Source organism: Bos indicus x Bos taurus, chromosome 3 (genome assembly GCF_003369695.1).
Source record: "Bos indicus x Bos taurus breed Angus x Brahman F1 hybrid chromosome 3, Bos_hybrid_MaternalHap_v2.0, whole genome shotgun sequence".
Taxonomy (NCBI): Eukaryota; Metazoa; Chordata; class Mammalia; order Artiodactyla; family Bovidae; genus Bos; species Bos indicus x Bos taurus.
In genome coordinates, this window is record NC_040078.1 from 112,687,557 (window position 1) to 112,708,154 (window position 20,598).

Consider the following 20,598-nt stretch of genomic DNA (forward strand, 5'->3'; position numbering starts at 1 on the left):
TGAGTTGTATGTGTGGCAATAGAACTGGAGTCTCAGGGCTGGATTTGACCAGTACTCGGGAGCTCTACAGGATGGAGTTTATGAAGTGGTTGGTCCTCAGATTTTTAAAGAATTCTGTAGTTTTTCATACTAGCAGCTTTTGTGACATTTCAGCTGAAACTTGGTTAGACACTGTAAGATCTTCAATCAGAAAATCCTTTGTAGGGATGAACAAAGAAATGCCAACCCAAGAGCCTCTGGTGTTACTGTTAGGCCAGCTGCCCTCCCTGCAGGTGGGAGATGTGGTGTAGTGGTAGTGCAGAGCAGAGGCGTAGGTGGCAGAGTGGAGGCAAGAGCATTTAGTGGAGAAGAGCGTGAAACTCCACTGATCTGTGACTGCAGAGCTCAGAGCGCTCTCAGAGTTCTCATTCCCCAGTTGCTCCACACGTAACTGAGTGAATGGTCGTGTCTTCATGGACCAGCTCCTGACAGTACTGGTCATGATGTGGCGTGTTCCTGTGTTTGGCTTCAAGTTTCTAAGAGTACCCTTGTGTAACCTCAGCTGGAGCAGGAGAGGAGAGAGGCAGAAATGAGGGCGAAACGGGAAGAGGAGGAGCGAAAGAGGCAAGAAGAACTCCGGAGACAACAGGAGGAAATTCTTCGGAGACAGCAGGAGGAAGAAAGGAAAAGGCGGGAGGAAGAAGAGCTTGCCCGAAGGAAACAGGTGTGTCTCTGAGAACTCTGCCTGTAGAATCGGTGCAAAAAGAGGGCGGGCCTCCAGGATACCTGTTCTCCCGTCATCTCACAGGTCCTAGTTTTCCTGGAGAGGGCTTTCCTAAGGCATTGGGGAGTTCTCAGCAGGACGGGGGTTAGAATGTTAGGGCACTCACTTCCTTCAGGAGAAATGTCTGTTATCCATTAATAGCTACTGGAGGGATATTCATCAGTTCTAGTAAATCATTAGAATTGATGGCTTTCACATATCTCCTGGGGTTTTATAAACCAGTTAGATTTGAGAAATAATTAAATCTTAAAGTATTTATAACCAGTGACACTAAACGTTTTTCATGTTTCTCAACCATTTGTATTTCTTTTTGAGGAATTCTTTATTATGTGCCTTAGACTGTTTTCTCCTCAGGCTTTTAAAGATCCCATTTGAAAGAATCTACTTTGTAACAGCCTAGCATGTCTAGCCTTTACTACCTATTTCCTTGTTTTTTGCCATAAGAACTGAAAAACAAGCATCCATGTCCTCCATGGAATTCTCCGGGCCAAAATACTGGAGTGGGTAGCCTTTCCTTTCTCTGGGGGATCTTCCCAACCCATGCATCAAACCCAGGTCTGCCACATTGCAGGTGGATTGTTTACCAGCTGAGCCACAAGGGAAGCCCATGCTGAGATTAGATTAGAACTGCTAATATTTCTTAGAGTCACACTCTACACTAGTATGTAAGGACTTTAAGAAGTGTGACAGCAAAGGCATCTGTTTCATTCTGTTTGCTTAGGATTTCTTCCTGAGTTATTCTGACAGTGGGACCCTTTTCTGTATATTTAATATCCATAGGACTTTAGTTCTTGAGAACATGTTCTGTGACATGGGGCTTTATTCCATACCTGACTGGAGAACTTATCTCTACTCACCAGGTGTTTTTGCTGCTGACTTAGGTTCTCAGTTGATTAAGAAAAATCAGGACTATTGGTAGCAACAGAGAAACCAAAACTTGAGTCCTTACTGGCGTTAATCAGGAAATGATGGTGCTAACATTGAAACCAGGGTGAACTTAACACTGTAGTTCTGTTTAACGTAGTGCTGTTTAACGATTAATATTTTAAGTACAAATTATTTTGACTCTTAATATGCCTATTCCCCAGCTCACATGAACACTTTTTACCCCAGATGTTGGTTAGATATGTTTTATATTTACTGTTGACAGAGTCTTAGCAGCACATAGTCTATTTCTTTTCAAATTATAACATATTGATAACATATTAGTTGAGATGCACAGAAGGGTATGCACACACTCACACATACCCTCTTTAATTCAGGAAGAAGCTCTGCGACGCCAGAGGGAACAAGAAATTGCTTTAAGGCGACAGCGAGAAGAGGAAGAGAGACAGCAGCAGGAAGAAGCTCTTAGGAGACTGGAGGAGAGGAGGCGAGAAGAGGAGGAGAGGCGGAAGCAAGAGGAATTGTTACGCAAGCAGGTGATCAGAGGGCTTGCTCTCCTCATTTCTTCTTTGAAGCTAGGAATTAGTGATTAAGAAAGTATTAGGATTTTAGGAGAGCCCATCTAAAGCTTTTTCAGGTTGCTGAAAGTTACCAAAAGAGATCTGAGTGGCTCTTCAGTTCAGTTCAGTTTAGTCCCTCAGTCGTGTCCAACTCTTTGCGACCCCACGAATTGCAGCACGCTAGGCCTCCCTGTCCATCACCAACTCCCAGAGTTCACCCAAACTCATGTGCATCGAGTCGGTGATGACATCCAGCCATCTCATCCTGTGTCGTCCCCTTCTCCTCCTGCCCCCAATCCCTCCCAGCATCAGGGTCTTTTCCAGTGAGTCAACTCTTCACATGAGGTGGCCAAAGTATTAGAGTTTCAGCCTCAGCATCAGTCCTTCCAATGAACACCCAGGACTGATCTCCCTTAGAGTGGACTGGTTGGATCTCCTTTAGTCCAAGGGACTCGCAAGAGTCTTCTCCAACACCACAGTTCAAAAGCATCAATTCTTGGGTGCTCAGCCTTCTACACAGTCCAACTCTCCCATCCATACATGACCACAGGAAAAACCATAGCCTTGACTAGACGGATCTTTGTTGGCAAAGTAAGATCTCTGCTTTTGAATATGCTATCTAGGTTGGTCATAACTTTCCTTCCAAGGAGTAAGCGTCTTTTAATTTCATGGCTACAATCACTGTCTGCAGTGATCAGTGGAGAAATAACTCCAGAAAGAATGAAGGGATGGAGCCAAAGCAAAAACAATATCCAGTTGTGGATGTGACTGGTGATGGAAGCAAGGTCCAATGCTGTAAAGAGCAATATTGCATAGGAACCTGGAATGTTAGGTCCATGAATCCAGGCAAATTGAATTAGTCAAACAGGAGATGTCAAGAATGAACGTCGACATTCTAGGAATCGGCGAACTCAAATGGACTGGAATGGGTGAATTTAACTCAGATAACGATTATATCTACTACTGTGGGCAGGAATCCCTTAAAAGAAATTGAGTAGCCATCATGGTCAACAAAAGAGTCTGAAATGCAGTACTTGGATGCAATCTCAAAACTGACAGAATGATCTCTGTTTGTTTCCAAGGCAAACCATTCAGTATCACAATAATCCAAGTCTGTGCCCCAACCAGTAACGCTGAAGAAGCTGAAGGTGAACGTTCTATGAAGACCTACAAGACCTTTTAGAACTAACACCCAAAAAAGATGTCCTTTTCATTATATGGGACTGGGATGCAAAAGTAGGAAGTCAAGAAACACCTGGGGTAACAGGCAAATTTGGCCTTGGAATATAGAATGAAGTAGGGCAAAGGCTAATAGAGTTTTGCCAAGAGAACGCATTGGTCATAGCGAACACCCTCTTCCAACAACACAAGAGAAGACTCTACACATGGACATCACCAGATGGTCAACACTGAAATCAGATTGATTATATTCTTTGCAGCCAAAGATGGAGAAGCTCTATACAGTCAGCAAAAACAAGACCGGGAGCTGACTGTGGCTCAGATCATGAACTCCTTATTGCCAAATTCAGACTTAATGAAGAAAGTAGGGAAAACCACTAGACCATTCAGGTATGACCTAAAATCCCTTATGATTATACAGTGGAAGTGAGAAATAGATTTAAGGGACTCGATCTGATAAATAGAGTGCCTGGTGAACTATGGATGGTGGTTCGTGACATGGTACAAGAGACAGAGATCAAAACCATCCCCATGGAAAAGAAATGCAAAAAAGCAAAATGGCTGTCTGGGGAGGCCTTACAAATAGCTGTGAAAAGAAGGGAAGTGAAAAGCAAAGGAGAAAAGGAAAGATATAAACATCTGAATGCAGAGTTCCAAAGAATAGCAAGGAGAAAGCCTTCCTCAGCAATCAGTGCAAAGAAATAGAGGAAAACAACAGAATGGGGAAGACTAGAGATCTCTTCAAGAAAATTAGAGATACCAAGGGAATACTTCATGCAAAGATGGGCTCAATAAAGGACAGAAATGGTATAGACCTAACAGAAGCAGAAGATATTAAGAAGAGGTGGCAAGAATACACAGAAGAACTGTACAAAAAAAATCTTCACAACCCAGATAATAACGATAGTGTGATCACTGACCTAGAGCCAGACATCCTGGAATGTGAAGTCAAGTGGGCCTTAGAAAGCATCACTACGAAGAAAGCTAGTGGAGGTGATGGAATTCCAGTTGAGCTATTTCAAATCCTGAAAGATGATGCTGTGAAAGTGCTGCACTCAATGTGCCAGCAAATTTGGAATACTCAGCAGTGGCCACAGGACTGGAAAAGGTCAGTTTTCATTCCAGTCCCAAAGAGAGGCAATGCCAAAGAGACGCTCTTAATACTTTTGTAATAGCTATCCCACATGTAATTATAAAAGCTGAGCAAGATGTCAAGGAATCAAAACAGACAAAAAATAGCACCAAAGTAATCGAAGAAGGGCTGCTCTTAAAAAACCAAACGTTTGATGTGGAGGTTGACACCTCGTTGCCTTAGGGTTCTCCCTCATCTGCACCATTAGAGCGTGTAGTTCTCTGCTGCTTAGTGTAGCTGTGAGATCACACAGCAGTGGCTACTACCTAAGTCCAGTGCAGCCAGGACCTCTGCAGCATTTTGCTTTAATGTTTAAGAACAGTAATAGATTTTTTATTAGTGGATTCTATTTTTAGAACAGTGTTAGATCTTCAGAAAAATTGGGATGGTAGTACAGTTTCCTGCTTACTAGTTTACATTATTATGGTACATTAATTATGATAAACCAATGCTGACACGTTACTAAATTAATATCGATGCATTTTTATTAACTAAAAAAGCTTTTCTTCAGTTTTCCCCTCATGTCCCTTTTCTGTTTGAGGATTTCATTCAGAATCTTGCGTTTAGTTGTCCTGTCTCCTTAGCTTGTTCTTGGCCATGACAGTTTCTCAGATTTTTTTTTTTTTTTTTTTGAGTTAAGCCACTTTAAGGAATACTGATCAGTATATTGTAGGGTAACCCTCTATCAGAGTTTTTTTGAAGTTTTTTTTTTTCCCATAATTAAACTGGCGTTGGGGGTGTTGGGAAAAGATCACAGAGGTAAAGTACCATTTTCATCACATGCCAAGGGTATATATTAGCACCATGATGTGTGGTTATTAATGGTGACATTGATCTCCTGGCTTTAGTAGTGCTTATCGGGTTCTCCACCATACTTTTCCCCTTTACTGTATTCTTTGGAAGGAAGTCACCACGTTCAGCAGTCCACACTTACAGATGTAGGTTTTTGTTTGTTGGTTAGATTGACACAAAACTAGAGATTACCTGCTTTTGCTTAAGTTCTTAATTGAAACTCTTTTAGAGAAATCTAAATTCTTCAGAGGTAGATAATTTCCAGGTTAGAGTGTATGTTAATGCATTATTTGGTTTATTTATTCAACAGTTAATATATTCTGATAATATACCATATGCTAGTTACTGTGATTGTTTCCTGCTCAAGTCCAAAACTTTCTGAGAAATTGTTTCTGCCCTCAAGAAGCTCACAGATTATGTAGGTAATGATTTTACAAGAAATAAATGCCACATTGTAGATCTTTCAACTGAAAAATCAAAATATTGACCTAAAATTGGCTAAAACAGCAGATAACATTATTGCCTCACCTATCGAGGTAATCTGGAGATAAGGCAGCTGAACATGAACTTCAGTGACTCAGTGATATGGCTGAGAGTCCAGGTGCTTCGCGTGCTCCTCCTTTCATGTCCTGGTGTGCTGCCTTCTTCCCTCACGGTTCACACTCTGCTCTGCCATGTCATGCTGTGCTGACTTTTAAGTGCATGTTTTTTACCTGATGGTTGGTAGTGTTGGATACCATACTGTACCCAGGAAGGGTGTGGCCCTTCTCTCGGGCTTCTTGCCTTTCCTCTGGGAAGAATATCTTTTCTAGAATCAGCCCTTTGGCCTAAATTAGATTACATGGTTGTCCCAATTTACACTGGAAGCTTAAAAAGCAAAGCTTGGCATTTTAAACCTTGGATGTGACAGGAGACTCTTCTCTACAAAGAAGACCGAAAGGAATGGTTGCTGCATAGGTAATAATAGTTGCTGTCACCGGTTGGCCAAGAGCATCCAGAGAGAGGAGGACAAAGTATAGTTGAGTGTAAGCAAAAGACACAGGGGACATCTACCTCCTGAAGGCAAAGAAAGTCCTCGTAGAGTGGCTGATGTCTGTCCTGAGTTCTGGAGAATGGAGGATCATGTGCTGCCCGGATAAGATAGAGCTTTGCAAGGGCTGTAACCAGCCTCCACCGAGGGAGGCCAGGAGAACTCCAGGGGGCACATGGAATGGTTTTGAGGGAGAGAAGCAGAAAGAAAATGATCCAGGTACTGCTGAAAGTAGTAGAGGGGTAGAGGATGTGTGAGGGGGAGATCTCCCAGGGACCTGTGAGCCACCAGGGGTGAGACCCTCAGATGGAATTAAGTGGTTTTGTGAAGTCGCTTTGGGTCCGGCATTGGCTGAGGCTTTTCAGATAGTTTCCTTGCAGGTCCTGACAGCTCTCTGCACCCAGCACCCTGAGGAGCTGGCTCTGCCTCAGGGTTGGAGCAGGTTCAAGGGATCTTGCCTGAGGTTGTGGTGATCTCTTAGAGATCAGTATTACCACAAATGTCCAAAGTGATGTTCCTTTTATGTAGAAATTAGGAAATAAATGAAGCATGATGTTATCCGGTAAGCACGCCTCTGACCGAAGCCTTGAAAACTGACTCAGGTTTGTTTTAAAACATAATTAAATTTTATTATTTACTTTTCCTTCTGGGAAGGAAGAGGAGGCTGCGAAATGGGCCCGGGAAGAAGAGGAAGCCCAGCGTCGGTTAGAGGAGAACCGGCTACGGATGGAAGAGGAGGCAGCCAGGCTGCGGCACGAGGAGGAGGAGCGGAAGCGGAAAGAGCTGGAGCTCCAGCGGCAGAAGGAGTTGCTGCGCCAGAGGCAGCAGCAGCAGGAGGCTCTCCGGAGGCTGCAGCAGCAGCAGCAGCAGCAGCAGCTGGCTCAGATGAAGGTAAAGCCAGGCGCCGACCAGGCCACCGGTCAGAGGAGCTGCTTGCCTGCATTTGTGGTTGGGTGGATGCTGGCAGTGCGATAGCATAAACTATTCTTTATGTTAAATATTGAGACTTTGGTTTTTTGATCAGCAAAATATAACGATGCATTTAGAGAAGGGAAGAATAAGTAAAAGAGGCTACTACATGAGCAGCAACATAAGCAAAAACCAAGTGGATCTGTATGGTTCATAAATTTAAACATTGGCACCTACTGTATCAATTCAGCAGTGCTAAGGCAAGAATAAATGAGACAAGGCAACTGTCCCCAAAGAGCCCATAGACTCATGAGTGCCAGAAACTCAAACATTTGGGTGTGTAAGTAGGAACCATCATACAGGGCTTGAAACATAGCTGACATGGTTATTGAACGGTGGATTGAGGTGATGTATGCAAAATGAGGTTTTAGGAGAATTCAAAGCCTTATTTGAAATAGTAGAAAGTGAGACTGGGAAACCAGTAAAGAGAGTGTGATGGTGGTGGTGAGAATGAATAGGGCCAAGATGAGAACTGGCTGACATTAATGAGCAAGACTTAGTGATGCTCTGAATCTGAGGGATGAGGGCAAAAGTTGGAATGGCTCTTAGATAGTAGGCCTTCCGTGACTGGGAAAGTAGTAGAACTGTTGATGAAATAGGAGTAAGTGGAGAGGGAGGAGCAGATATATGGTAGGGTCTACAAAACTTCTCGTGGAGTATATGGCTGGTCATGAGGCTTAGTATCTCCTATCTTCAAGGAGCTCGTAGGATAAAGACATAAACAGAAAATTGGAATACAGTGGAGTAAGTGCAGTGAGTGAGGGAGCTCGGAGCAGTAGTTCTCAGGGTGTGATCACCTGGGAATTTGTTGATATTGTTCAGTTGCTAAGTTGTGTCTGACTCTGTGACCCCATGGACTGCAGCATGCCAGGCTTCCCTGTCCTTCACTATCTCCCAAAGTTTGATCAAACTCATGTCCATTGAGTTGATGATGCCATTCAACTGTCTCATCCTCTGTCACCTCCACCTCCTCCTGCCCTCAGTCTTTCCCAGCATCAAAGTCTTTTCCAGTGAGTCACCTCTTCGCATCAGGTGGCTGAAGTATTTGAGCTTCAGCTTCAGCATCAGTCCTTTGAATGAATATTCTTGGTTGATTTCCTTTAGGATTGACTAGTTTGATCTCCTTTCTGTCCAAGGGACTCTCAGGAGTCCTCTCCAGCACTGTGGTTCAAAAGCATCAATTCTCTGGCGTTCAGCCTTTTTTATGATGCAACTCTTGAGCATCTATACACAACTACTGCAAAAACCACACGTTTGACTTATATGGACTTTGTCGGCAAAGTGATGTCTCTGCTTTTTAATATGCAGTCTAGGTTTGGTTTGTCATAGCTTTTCTTCTAAGGAGCAAGTATCTGAATTTCATGGCTGTAGTCACCGTCTGCAGTGATTTTGGAGCCCAAGAAAAAGTCTGTCGCTATTTCTACTTTTTCCCCATCTGTTTGCCATGAAGTGATAGGACTGGATGCTATGATCTTAGTATTTTGAATGTTGAGTTTTAAGCCAGCTTTTTTACTCTCCTCTTCCGCACTAATCAACAAGTTCTTTAGTTCCTCTTCACTTTCTGCCTTTAGAGTGATATCATTTGCATATTTGAAGGTGAAAAGTTTTAGTCACTCAGTCGTGTCCGACTCTTTGCAACCCCATGGACTGTAGCCCCCCAGGCTCCTCTGTCCATGGAATTCTCCAGACAAGACTACTGGAATGGGTAGCCTTTCCCTTCTCTAGGGGATCATCCTGACTCTGGGATTGAACTGGGGTTTCCTGGATTTCAGGCAGATTCTTTATCGTGTGAGCCACACCACATATCTGAGGCTATTGATATTTCTCCCGGCAATCTTGATTCCAGCTTGAATTTCATCCAGCCTGGCAGGTACATTCTTGGGTCCTACCCAGACTTACTGAATGAGAACCTCTTGGAAATGGAACCCAACAGTTGTGTTTGAATAAGCCCTCTAGGGCTTCTGATGCTCACTGATAAGTGAGACCCACTGCCCATCTGAGGCGTTTGGGAAGCTTTCCTGAAAGAAGATAACTTCCGAACTGAGCCATGAAGGGAGTGAAAATTTAAATTTAAAGAAAAAAATAAACGTCAAACAGCCAGTTTGGAGAATGGAGGGGGTTTGTGAGAGCAGAATGAAGTTGCTGGAGAATGAGCCATGAGGTTCCTATCTAGGCTTCATATCTAGCGCTTGAATTGCTAGGTCATGTGATGCCAGTGTCTTTAATGGTTTAAGGAACTGCCAGATTGTTTTCTGAAATGGCTGCACCGTTTTGTGTTTAGTGGTTGAGGGTTTAAGTTTCTTCACATCTTCATCAATCTGTATTATCTGACTTTTTGATTATAGCCATCCTAGTAGGTGTGAAATGATAACTTGTAGTGATTTTGGTTTGAATTTCCCGATGACTAATGATGTTGAGTATCTCTTTATGTGTTTATTGACCATTTGTAAATCTTCTTTGGAAAAATGTCTATGTAGGTCCTTCACCTATTTTTTAAACTGGGTTCTTTTTATTATTGAGTTTTTTAAGTTCTTTATATGTTTTAGGTATTTGAGTTCCATATCAGATGATTTAAAAATATTTTCTCTTATTTGTTTTTTCCCACTTCCTTGACAGTGTCCTTTGATGCACAGAAGTTTTACATTTTGATGAAGTCCCAATTATCTGTTTTTTTCTTCTGTCGCTTGTTCTTTTGTTATATCTAAGAATTAGTAAATTTGAGGTCATAGTTGTACAGAATCCTATGTTTTCTTCTAAGACTTTGTAGTTTTAGCTCCCTAATCTATTACGTGAGGTGAAGGTTTGACTTCATTCTTTTGCTTGTCATTTATCCGATTGTCCTATTTTCACCATTTGTTGAAAAGACTATTGTTTGTCCATTGAATGGCTGCAGCATTCTCCTTAAAAAATTGGACACGTAGATTTGTTTCTGCACTCTGAATTCCGTACAGGTGATCTGTATGATCACTGTGCTAGTAATACACTGTGTTGACATTACTATTGCTTTGTTGTTAAGTTTGGAATCAGAAAGTGAGTCCTCCCAATTTGTTCCTTTTTCTCATAAATTTTTGGCTCTTCTGTGTTTCTTTAAATTTAATATGGATTTTAGAATGAGTTTGTCAGTTTCTGCAAAGAAGCCAACTGGGATTCTGATAGGAATTGCATTGACTCTGTAGATCAGTTTGAGGAGTTTTGGTATCTTAACAATACTTAGTCTTCTGATCTGTAAACATAAGATGTTTTTATGTTCATTTAGATCTTGAACTTCTTTCTCTGTTTTATAGTTTTTAAGAGTATAGTTTTTGTACTTCTTTTGTTAAATTTATTTTTAAGTATCTTGTCTTGCTTTCATTGTAAGTGAAATTTTCAAAATTTCATTTTCAGATTGTTCTTTGTAAGGGTATAGATGTGCAATTGATTTTTGTATACTGAGCTTATATCCTGCCGTCTTGCTGGACTGATTTATTAATAGTTTCTTAGTGAATTCATTAGGATTTTCTGTATCATGTTATCTGCAAATTCTGAGACCAAGAAGCAGCCTACAGTTTAGCCTGTGTCTCCAGTGAATCTGACAGTTACCCCCTAACTGCCTTTTACCCCAACATCCACTGATGTTGAAAGTTCCCTTAGGCTTCTACTCCTCCTTCTCCACACTCTGTTGCTAATGAAGTTAGTTTCCTTTGAGAAGAGATCTGGAGCTCTCCCTATTCCGATCTGTTCCTCCCACCTCATCCTCAAGGCCAGAGTTCCCTGAGTCGCAGCTCTGGAGCTGAGAACAGTGGTGGTGGTGGTTTGGTTGCTAAGTCATGTCCGACTCTTGTGACCCCATGGACTGTAGCCCGCCAGGCTCCTCTGTCCATGGGATGCTCCAGACAGAAATACTGGGGTGGGTTGCCATTTCCTTCTCCGGGTCCGACCCAGGAATCAAACCTGGGTCTCTGTTTGATTGTTACAGGCAGACTCTTTACCTACTGAGCTAGGAGGGAATTGCTCTCGGAACAGTGGCACCCACTTTTTCAGTTAAGCCCTTGGGGAGGGACCTGAGCCTCAGGTCTCCTTGGCTTACCTTTCCTGGTGGCGTGGAACCTCTGCCTTTCAAACTATAGGGCAGTGGCAGTCAGGGCCCCCATGGTCTCAGGACACCCAGGTTCAGTCCCTGGCTCGGAAAGATCCCCTGGAGAAGGAAATGGCAGCCCACTCCAATATTCTTGCCTGAGAAATACCATGCAGTCCATGGGGTAGCAAACGAGTCAGACACGACTTGGCAACTAAACAACAGTCTCAGTAGCTCTATGCAGTTTCCATTCCATAAGTGGAGGCTAGACATAAGCAAGCTCCCATATCTCAGCAGTGCTTGTCTCTAACTTAGCCTTTGCAACAGGCAGCTGGAGCCAGGATGAGAATTGCTAATATTGTGCTCTTTCCGGGAAACCAGCCCTCTGCCTGGCAGCCGAGGGGAAAGAGGGAGGCCTGTGTTCTTGGCTCCCCTCATCTGAAGTGCTGGCTGAGCTGGAGGTTGGGAGAGCCGTTAAGTCAGGGCACAAGTCCTACAGACTCTCTGTTTTTACATTTCTTAAGGATTGTTCTTAATACTTCTTAAAGAAATGTTACTTAAAAAATGGTGTTGAAAAAGTAAGGTAACAGTATCAGAGCAGGGGGCAAATGTAAATTTTCAAGTATCAGTGAAGGATATTAGGCATTCAGGGGTCCAAAAATGTCCCAAATTCCCTACTGTTTGCTTGTCACTTGGGAGAGAGTTGTTCTGAAAAGTGTGATTGACAACCTTCAGTTCTCTGGGCAGTACAGGATGTTGGTTGAACTGGAAAATGCCCTGAGGCAGTGTTGATGGAGTGATGGGATAGCATTTCTTATGCACAAATAAGACTTAAGGGAAATGATAGAGATCTGTCATGTGAAGGAGACTTAGATTTGTTCTGCATTACTCCAGAGAAGAGTCTTGTGAATCATGAGCAGAAAGTACAGTGAAGTATATTTTGGCACAAAATAAAGGAGGGTTTCAGAGGTGCCTGTAAGGGGAACAGGCCATTTCAGGAGGCAGTGAATCTATTCTTGGTGCTGGCTGAGTTTCTGCTGCAGAGGACTGGCGATTGGTTCCTGGGTATGGTGGGGTGATATAGCCACTGGGATTTTAGACAACAGTGGTTGCTGACTGATTGCATCAGAATTACAAAAATATGCAAATTCTCTGCCTTTATCTTTGACTATTCATTGAACATGGGGACCAGGATGTCTCCGTTTTTACAGGCCTTCTGAGTGATGCTTGCTGCAGTTTTGACAGGACTTTCCAAATGTGTCATTTCCTATGGAGAGGAAGAGTTTATTTGTGCCCCACTTTTCCTACTTGGTACCCCGTCTTTCTCTCTTAGCTCCCTGCTGTACCTCTCTCCTCCCAGAACACAGGTGCGTGTAAGAGAAGTGCCCTTACTACCCACCACTGGGCAGAACATGTTGAGGGGTGCTCAGTATGTTGAGGATGTTCAGTAGTGTTGAGGGCTCTCGTTTGGAGAGCTGTCCAGTAACATCATTGACAGTTTAAGCTGCTTTTACCCTTATCCCATCAGTTCCAATTTTAGAGATTCCTACTGAAGAACCTTTCTATTTTGGCATTTTGTTTTGATCCACACACACGTGCTGTTTTTATTATCTGGTTTCAATTTGGTTTTTGTTGTTTTTGTTTTTAAGAGCCATAAGATGTGTGAAAATTGAGTGAATCTTTTTCTGGCCCAGAAAGACCAAGGAATTCCCTTAGAAATAATCAAAATTTTGAGAACACTAAAGTATACAGGACTCATGTGTACACTTGATTTTAGTCGATAATTTTAAGGGATAGGAAAAACAGAATTATCGATTAAAACCGATTTTGTGCTCATGACTAGAAGCCACAGCCTGGTTAACTCCCTACTGGGAAAGGCTGATTGAAAACCGTGCCTGGCATCAGCTGCCCACCTCAGCTTTCCCTTCAGAACAGGGTATCGTGTCCTTATTACCTCCTTGGATTAAAAACTTAGTGATTCTTTTGTTTCATTCTCTCTCTTTATGGCTGTATATTGGAGTATATATCAGTGGCAGGTATAACAAATTTGCAATTTCATGAGAGTAAATCAGATAAAAGTGTATTGATGTATTTTGGGCTTCCCTGGTGGCTCAGTGGTAAAGAACTTGCCTGCCAATGCAGGAGATGCGGTTTCAATCCCCGGGTCAGGAAAAACCCCTGGAAGAGGACATGGCAACCCAATTCCATATTCTTGCCTGGAGAATCCCATGGACAAAGAAGCCTGGCGGGCTACAGTCTATGGGATTGCAAAAGAGTAGGACACCACTTATGACTAAAACAACAATAATATTGATGTGTTTTAAGTTGTTTTAAAATAATCTTGTGACAAGAGAAAATTAAGTAAAAGAAGCAAAACTGATTGGTAGAGTAGTCATGTAAAAGGATCGAAGAAGGCAGTTTAAATTGAATGTTATAAATGGAGCGGAGGGAAGCATGAAGGTTCTGGCTGTACACAATGCATTGTTGCCCCTCCGTTTCCTAGCCATGTGTCTGCATGAACTCTTCTGCCTTCTTTTTTTGCTAGCTTCCTTCTTCTTCAACGTGGGGCCAGCAGTCCAATACGACAGCATGTCAGTCCCAGGCAACGCTATCATTGGCTGAAATCCAAAAACTAGAAGAGGAACGAGAACGGCAGCTTCGAGAGGAGGTAAATTTTAAAAGTGATCTAGACAATCGGTGATTCAGAATAGCCAGTGTGCATTCTGGATTAGTGGCTACTTGTCAGAGTTGCTGTGTATCTGAATTAGATATTTATTTTTCAGCTCTTTAGCCTGTATGATGGTCACTAGCAAGTATGAAGGCTCTAATAGAAATAACATTAAGATTGGGTACAGAAATGTTCTGTTTCCTTTACCATGGCTCTTGAGAGAATAGCTCAGAAACAAAAGTTACATGGGTATTTCAGAATGGGGGATGAGTTTTGTGCGGATAGCCTCTTAAAAATTTGACACTTACAATGCAGAAATTTTTTTCTCTAAAGGGTACTTGGTTCTGACTAACCTAGAAAACCTTAAAATATGACAGAAATACCATCTCTCTGCTTGTTCGTCTACATCCTGTAGTTCCTCATTAGAATAGAGAGGATACAAAAGAGTGAAAGGGGCTGGGGGGCGGCAAAACATAGTTCTTGACAGAAAGGAAAAAACAAGGAAGTGGAATGGTTTGGCTCAGCATACACTAGCTGAGTGCCATCTGTCCATTGTGTGTTTGCTGCTTGTGTGGATATAGTTGAGTCTCAGACAGACAGAATTCTCTCCCTCCATAAAGCTTACTTTTAGTTGAAGAGACAGGGACATGAAAAGACATACAGAGTTCTAGAAGGCAATATGTGTCAGAAAGAAAAATAAAGTGGAAAGGGGCGTAGGAAGAAGATTGGGAGTTAGTGATAGTATTGGTGGTGGGTAGCAGTTGATTCTCTAGTTTTAGGTGTGCTGACTGGGAAGGCCTCTCTGAGAAGGTTGCATGAGGTAACTAAGTCTTAATGGAAGTACTGTACATGGGTATGATTTGAGGCAAAGCAGTCAGTGTGTTCGAGAATGCAAGCTGTCATTCTGGATCTGGGTGGTGTGGTTCACTAAAGGCCGTGAAGAGCGTCTGTGCATGTTCACCGTGTGGTGTGCATGACATCACCCAGTAGGTTAAAAGCTTTCTTCACCTTAAAATTTACCATGTTTCCTACCCTCCTTCAAAAGAAAAAAGGCTGAGCTTTCTCTGAAAGCATCTCTCTTTTCTCAAAAGTTAACAGCTGGATACAGAGCAGAGTGTAGCTTCCTCCTCCAAGGCTAGAAATTCTTCCAATAATTTTGGTCCCTGCTAAATAAAAAAAAAAAATAATGGTCATCAGAGTTGGAATCACAGGTCTTGGTTCTTGTTCATATCTTTGTCTGTTAGAAGTTAATAATTGCCTTGTGTTTTCATTTGATTTTCTTTGAACAGTTAAGTCTGTGCACGCTTCAAAATGCATAAAGTGCCACCCAGCAGATAGTATCCGACAGTTCTATTTCATTCTTTGCCTGGCAGTGTCCTTTCCAGGACCCTCTAACTTGTTCAGATCTGAACATGCTTGACTTGCTGCACTGGTGTGCTCTGTTTCTCAACATTTTGTCATCTGCATGTTGTCCTAGGTGGCGTTGATGGTAAGGAATCCACCTGCCAGTGCAGGAGACGTAAGAGACGAGGGTTCAATCTCTGGGTTGGAAAGATTCCCTGGAGGAAGAAGTGTCAGCCGCCTCTAGGATTCTTGCTTGGGAGAATCCCATGGACAGAGAAGCCTGGTGGGCTACAGTCCATGGGGTCACACAGTCGGACAGACTGAAGTGACTTAGCATGTACACATATTTCTTTCCATCTCGTTCTCTGTTGTCTTTTGTGATGGAATATTTTCTCAATCTTTTCTTTCAGTCCTTCTATTGAACTTTTAATGTATGCTCTCTTATTTTAAAGTTCTTAATCCATATATTGTTCCCTCTTAAGTATTTGTGTTTATAGTCTCTTATTCTTGTTCTACTGAATACAACATCTAAACTCTAAGAATAATACTTACTGATCACTCCTACTTCCCCTTGTTTCTGTTCCAACAGAATTCTGTTTGATTTGGTCTTTGGCTTTCATCTTACAGGCTGGGCTGTTTGTTCTTATTTAGGAATAAGGCACTGAGGAGCTGTCAGGAGGTTCTGGTGCATGTGGCACTTTGCTGGGCTTTGCTGTGATGGTGTCTATAGTGGTTTCTTCCATTCAAATCCCACCATCTGTTGGTATCTGTAGGTGTATTCTCTTACAGTAGGTCGACCAGCTTTCCTATAGAATAATCCCACTTAACTGGTTCAGCCTGTTTAAAAAGGAAAGTTTTAATTTTCTGCTGGGGAGAGGTGAGGGATAGCTGCCAAGTGTGTTGGGTGGGGAAGGTAGTCAGGGTCTTGATGTTGCTTTTTACAGACTTGTCTTCCTTTGTTTGAGATAGCCATGCCTGTAATTCCGGAGCTTTCTGTATGAATTGACCTGTTTCTGAGCTTCCTTTTACTTGGTTTCAACGTATTGGGTCTGTTGTATTGGCTGTCTTTATTTGCTTGCTTTCCACCTTTTAAAAACTTTTCTGTTCTCTTTGTCTTTAAAGTTTATGTTTTAGAAAAAAATTATTTTTGTCATTTTGATAGGACTTTGGAAATAAACATATTACATTTTTATGCTTAATCAGAAGTCCTATTTAATTTTTAAGAAGTAATTCTTAATCTCTGTCTATTCTCGTCTCAGTCCTTCTGACTGTTTCATCTGTATTTGCAGCAGAGTAGTTAACTGTAGTTGTTTAGTTGCTTCCCAGGTGGCACTTGTGATAAAGAACCCACCTGCCAACACAGGAGACGTAAGAAACGTGGGTGTGATACCTGGGTTGGCAAGATCCCTTGGAGGAGGGCATGGCAATGCACTCCAGTATTCTTGCCTGGAGACTCCCATGGACAGAAGAGCCTGGAGGGTACAGTCCATAGGATCACAGAGTCAGGCACAACTGAAGCGTCTCAGCACACACACTTCTGTTGTGCCTACAGCAGAGGCGCCAGCAGAGGGAATTGATGAAAGCTCTCCAGCAGCAGCAGCAGCAGCAACAGCAGAAACTCTCAGGCTGGGGGAACGTCAGCAAACCTGCAGGCACCGCAAAGTCTCTTCTGGAGATCCAACAGGAAGAAGCCAGGCAGATGCAGAAGCAGCAGCAACAGCAGCAGCAACACCAGCAGCCAAACAGAGCCCGGAATAATACGGTGGGTCCGTATTATAATACCTGAGCGGTTGTTGTGTGGACTGGCGGTGTGAGTTATCTGTTCTGACTGGTGGGCTCTCTTTTTGTCTTTTTAATGTTATTAACTGTAGTTATTTGTGTCTCCTTCTTTAACAGCATTCCAACCTGCACACCAGCATTGGGAATTCTGTTTGGGGCTCTATAAATACTGGTCCCCCTAACCAGTGGGCCTCTGACCTAGTCAGTAGTATCTGGAGCAGTGCTGACACTAAAAACTCCAACATGGGATTCTGGGATGATGCAGTGAAAGAGGTGGGACCTAGGAACTCAACAAACAAAAATAAAAACGCCAGTCTCAGGTAGGGCTCAAAGCGATTGACCTGTGTTCCTTGGTGGATTGGGGGAGGAAGGGCATGTGAGGAGTATGATACTGGGTGGCCAGAGAAAGGTAGTTATTTAGTTTTTACTTACTTTCACCTATATCCTGGCATGTAAGGTGATAGTTTGATGATTGTTTTTCTTCCCTATGGAAACACATCGGTATTATTACTAGTGGCTCCTTTGGTTGCTGGACATGGAGTCTATTGCCTGTCACGTGGTAAATGCTTAATATTTTTTGTTACTGCTCTTGAATATTTCTCTAAGGTGGTCTCTAGATTCTAGCATTTTCTCTAAAATTTTAAGTTAGAGTATTATAAACACTTAAACTGTTTTATTTTTATGATGAATTTGTTACATCTTACATTCATCTTTCTTTTTGTTGAACAAGCATGGGTTTTAATGTTAAGTCATGAATTCAAATCCCAGCACTAGCACTTACGAGCTGTGTGACCTTGGGCAGGAGGGAACCTCTTTGAGCCTCAGTTCCCTCATCTGTAAAATGAAGATAACAATAACAGCTTCATGGGTGTGGTTGTAAAGGTTAAGTGAATACGTGTGAAGTAGTTAGTAAAGTGCCTGGCACATAGTAACTACTTAATAAATGGTAGTGCTGTCAGAATATTTCTTCTCAATTAACTGAGGGCTTAATGTGTGATGAATAGGACACTGAATAACATGTTGAGCATCTTTGCCAGGCACTGTGCTCTAGGCCTTTGCATATAGTATTTTTATTCCTTTTAATAACCCAAAGAAGTATTAGTATCATTTTACAGATGAGGAAACTGAGGCTTAGCAAAATTTAAAATCTTACCAACGGACACATGAGAAGAACTTAATAATTTCTCTGAAAAGAAGCCCGTATTCACAAACTAGAATGTATTAACCGAGGCTAGATTTTAATAGGTAGTGAGTAAACTCCCCCATCCCCAACCCCAGTATTTCACTTTTTTGTTTTTGGACTTTTGTTTGTTTGTCTGTTTGTTTTCATTTTCGGAGCCAAGAATTGGATTGCTGGACGGCCATCCAGTGTTGCCAAGACATTATCTATGTATGGTGTTAGAGTGTGATTATAACAGTAACAGTTCCTGGGAATATAATACCACCCTATTGTTTTGCTTTAGTAAATCTGTAGGTGTGTCTAACCGGCAGAATAAGAAAGTAGAAGAAGAAGAAAAATTGCTGAAGCTCTTTCAGGGAGTAAATAAAGCCCAAGATGGATTTACCCAGTGGTGTGAACAGATGCTTCATGCCCTTAATACGGCAAATAACTTGGATGGTAAGAACTGGGGAGGGAAACCCAGCATGTGGAATGGCAGAGCAGGCCCCACAAAGAGTTAGGAAATTGAAATGATGGGCCAGCCTTCAGGAGGTGAAGTCTGATGGAGGTCAAGTCCTGCACCTACTGTAAGAACTTGACTCTCTTACAGCATTACTTGTGAGAAAAGTTCTGTAATACTGTGCTGAACTAGGTTACCAGTGGACACCAGGGTAGCTGCAGGCTGTCCTGTGATGGACAGGGCAGAAGAGATCACGGTTCTCTCCTGCTCATTTTTGGGGAGCATCACCAGATGAACAAAGGAGACTAACTGTTACACTGGAGACCTAGGTCAGCCTGCACGAGAGAAGACTGAGGTGCCGTGAGAGTTTTCCCCTTCCTGCCTTTGGGGGCAGGGGTGGGAGTCGTGACTGAGCAGGTAGACATGCTTTGTATGGGATAAAGCTGAGACCTATAATGTATGCAAATGAAAAGGTTTCAGCGCAGTTTGAAGAAAAACTTGCTGCTTGTTGGTTGTTCACAAAGAGAATTGTCTGCCTGAGATGGAAGCAAATTCTTCCCTCACCCGCAAATGTTCGAACAGAGACCAGTCAGGTCGGTGTGGACGGGATTCCCATAACTCGTGAGGTTTGCTCAACTAGTCCATCTCTGATGTCTTTTCTAAAGCCAGAAACCTTAAAAAAAAAAAAAAAAAAGGCAGGAAAAGAATTGAAGGGTTCCTTTGCAGCAGTGTGACATAGCTGATGGTCAGAACGAGTCAGAAAGCAAGAGTGAAAAATAGTAATGGCTACCATCCATTAAGCACCTACCATGTACTAGGCACTTTTTGGGGGTTAATACGTGTTATCCTAGTGATGTTAATTTTGGCCATAACTTAACCTTTACAATGTCAGTGATGTTATCCCCGTTTTATAAATTAGGAAACGGAGGCTCAGGAAGGTTAAGTAGCTCATCAAGGTCACACAGTGAGCAAATTTCAGTCAAGTTTTAAACCCATGTCTGTCTAACTCTGATACTTGGACTTTTCTCCTGCACCACACTGCTTCATGTCGAATTTTTCTGTGTAAACAGAGGTTATCTCAGTGAAGCAAAAGGAGGCTGCAGCTTTATCTTCAGTATCTGTTATAGTGCCTGGCATATACCATGGCACTTAAAACATATTGACTGAATTTAAAGAAGAGAAGAAAGGAATCCCCAGATTAGTCTTAGGGAAGCAGTTGTTTCCATCAACATAGTTTCTACCAAAATAACATTTAGTGAAACAAATACACGTGTGATACCTTCATCTCTGTGATATTTCAGACAATTTGGGGCATTAAATGAGAGTGGGGTTACCCCCATGACTACAGAGCAGGTTAAAGAAGTTAGCATATTTAGCATAATAGCTGCATGCCTTTCCAGTTTCCATCATTCACGTCCCTGTTAGGTGTTAAAATATATTGAAGACTGACCCTGATCTCTGCTGTGTGGTATTTCATTGTTACTCTCTCTGTCTTCTCCCCTCTCATGTTACAGTGCCCACATTTGTTTCGTTCCTGAAGGAAGTAGAATCTCCATATGAGGTCCATGATTACATTAGGGCCTATTTAGGAGATACCTCTGAGGCCAAGGAGTTTGCCAAGCAGTTCCTTGAGCGCCGTGCCAAACAGAAAGCCAACCAGCGGCAACAGCAGCAGCAGCAACAGCAACAGCAGCAGCAGCAGCAGCAGCAGCAGCAGCAGGTATGAGGCAGCAGAGTGAGTGCCGTGCCCTGGTCAATATTAGTGTCTTGAAAGTGGAGCCGCCAGAGAAATGAAATTTTAAAATACTACTACCATTTTTGTAC

The 20,598-nt window shown here is 42.4% G+C and overlaps 1 protein-coding gene across 5 annotated transcripts in view; it reads left to right on the plus strand.

Annotated features, from left to right (window-relative positions):
* Nucleotides 1–20,598, plus strand: part of GIGYF2 (GRB10 interacting GYF protein 2) — a 129,373-nt gene that overhangs the window by 100,564 nt on the left and 8,211 nt on the right. For 3 of the 5 annotated variants that reach the window (XM_027537934.1, XM_027537937.1, XM_027537935.1), the window contains 8 exons: nucleotides 542–703; nucleotides 2,026–2,184; nucleotides 6,996–7,232; nucleotides 13,910–14,032; nucleotides 16,929–17,138; nucleotides 17,273–17,475; nucleotides 18,619–18,773; nucleotides 20,289–20,494. In XM_027537934.1, coding sequence (XP_027393735.1) covers nucleotides 542–703; nucleotides 2,026–2,184; nucleotides 6,996–7,232; nucleotides 13,910–14,032; nucleotides 16,929–17,138; nucleotides 17,273–17,475; nucleotides 18,619–18,773; nucleotides 20,289–20,494 — 1,455 coding nt within the window. Of the gene's footprint in view, nucleotides 1–541; nucleotides 704–2,025; nucleotides 2,185–6,995; nucleotides 7,233–13,909; nucleotides 14,033–16,928; nucleotides 17,139–17,272; nucleotides 17,476–18,618; nucleotides 18,774–20,288; nucleotides 20,495–20,598 lie in introns of those variants that run through there. The other 2 variants (XM_027537936.1, XM_027537938.1) reach the window with 2 other exon arrangements.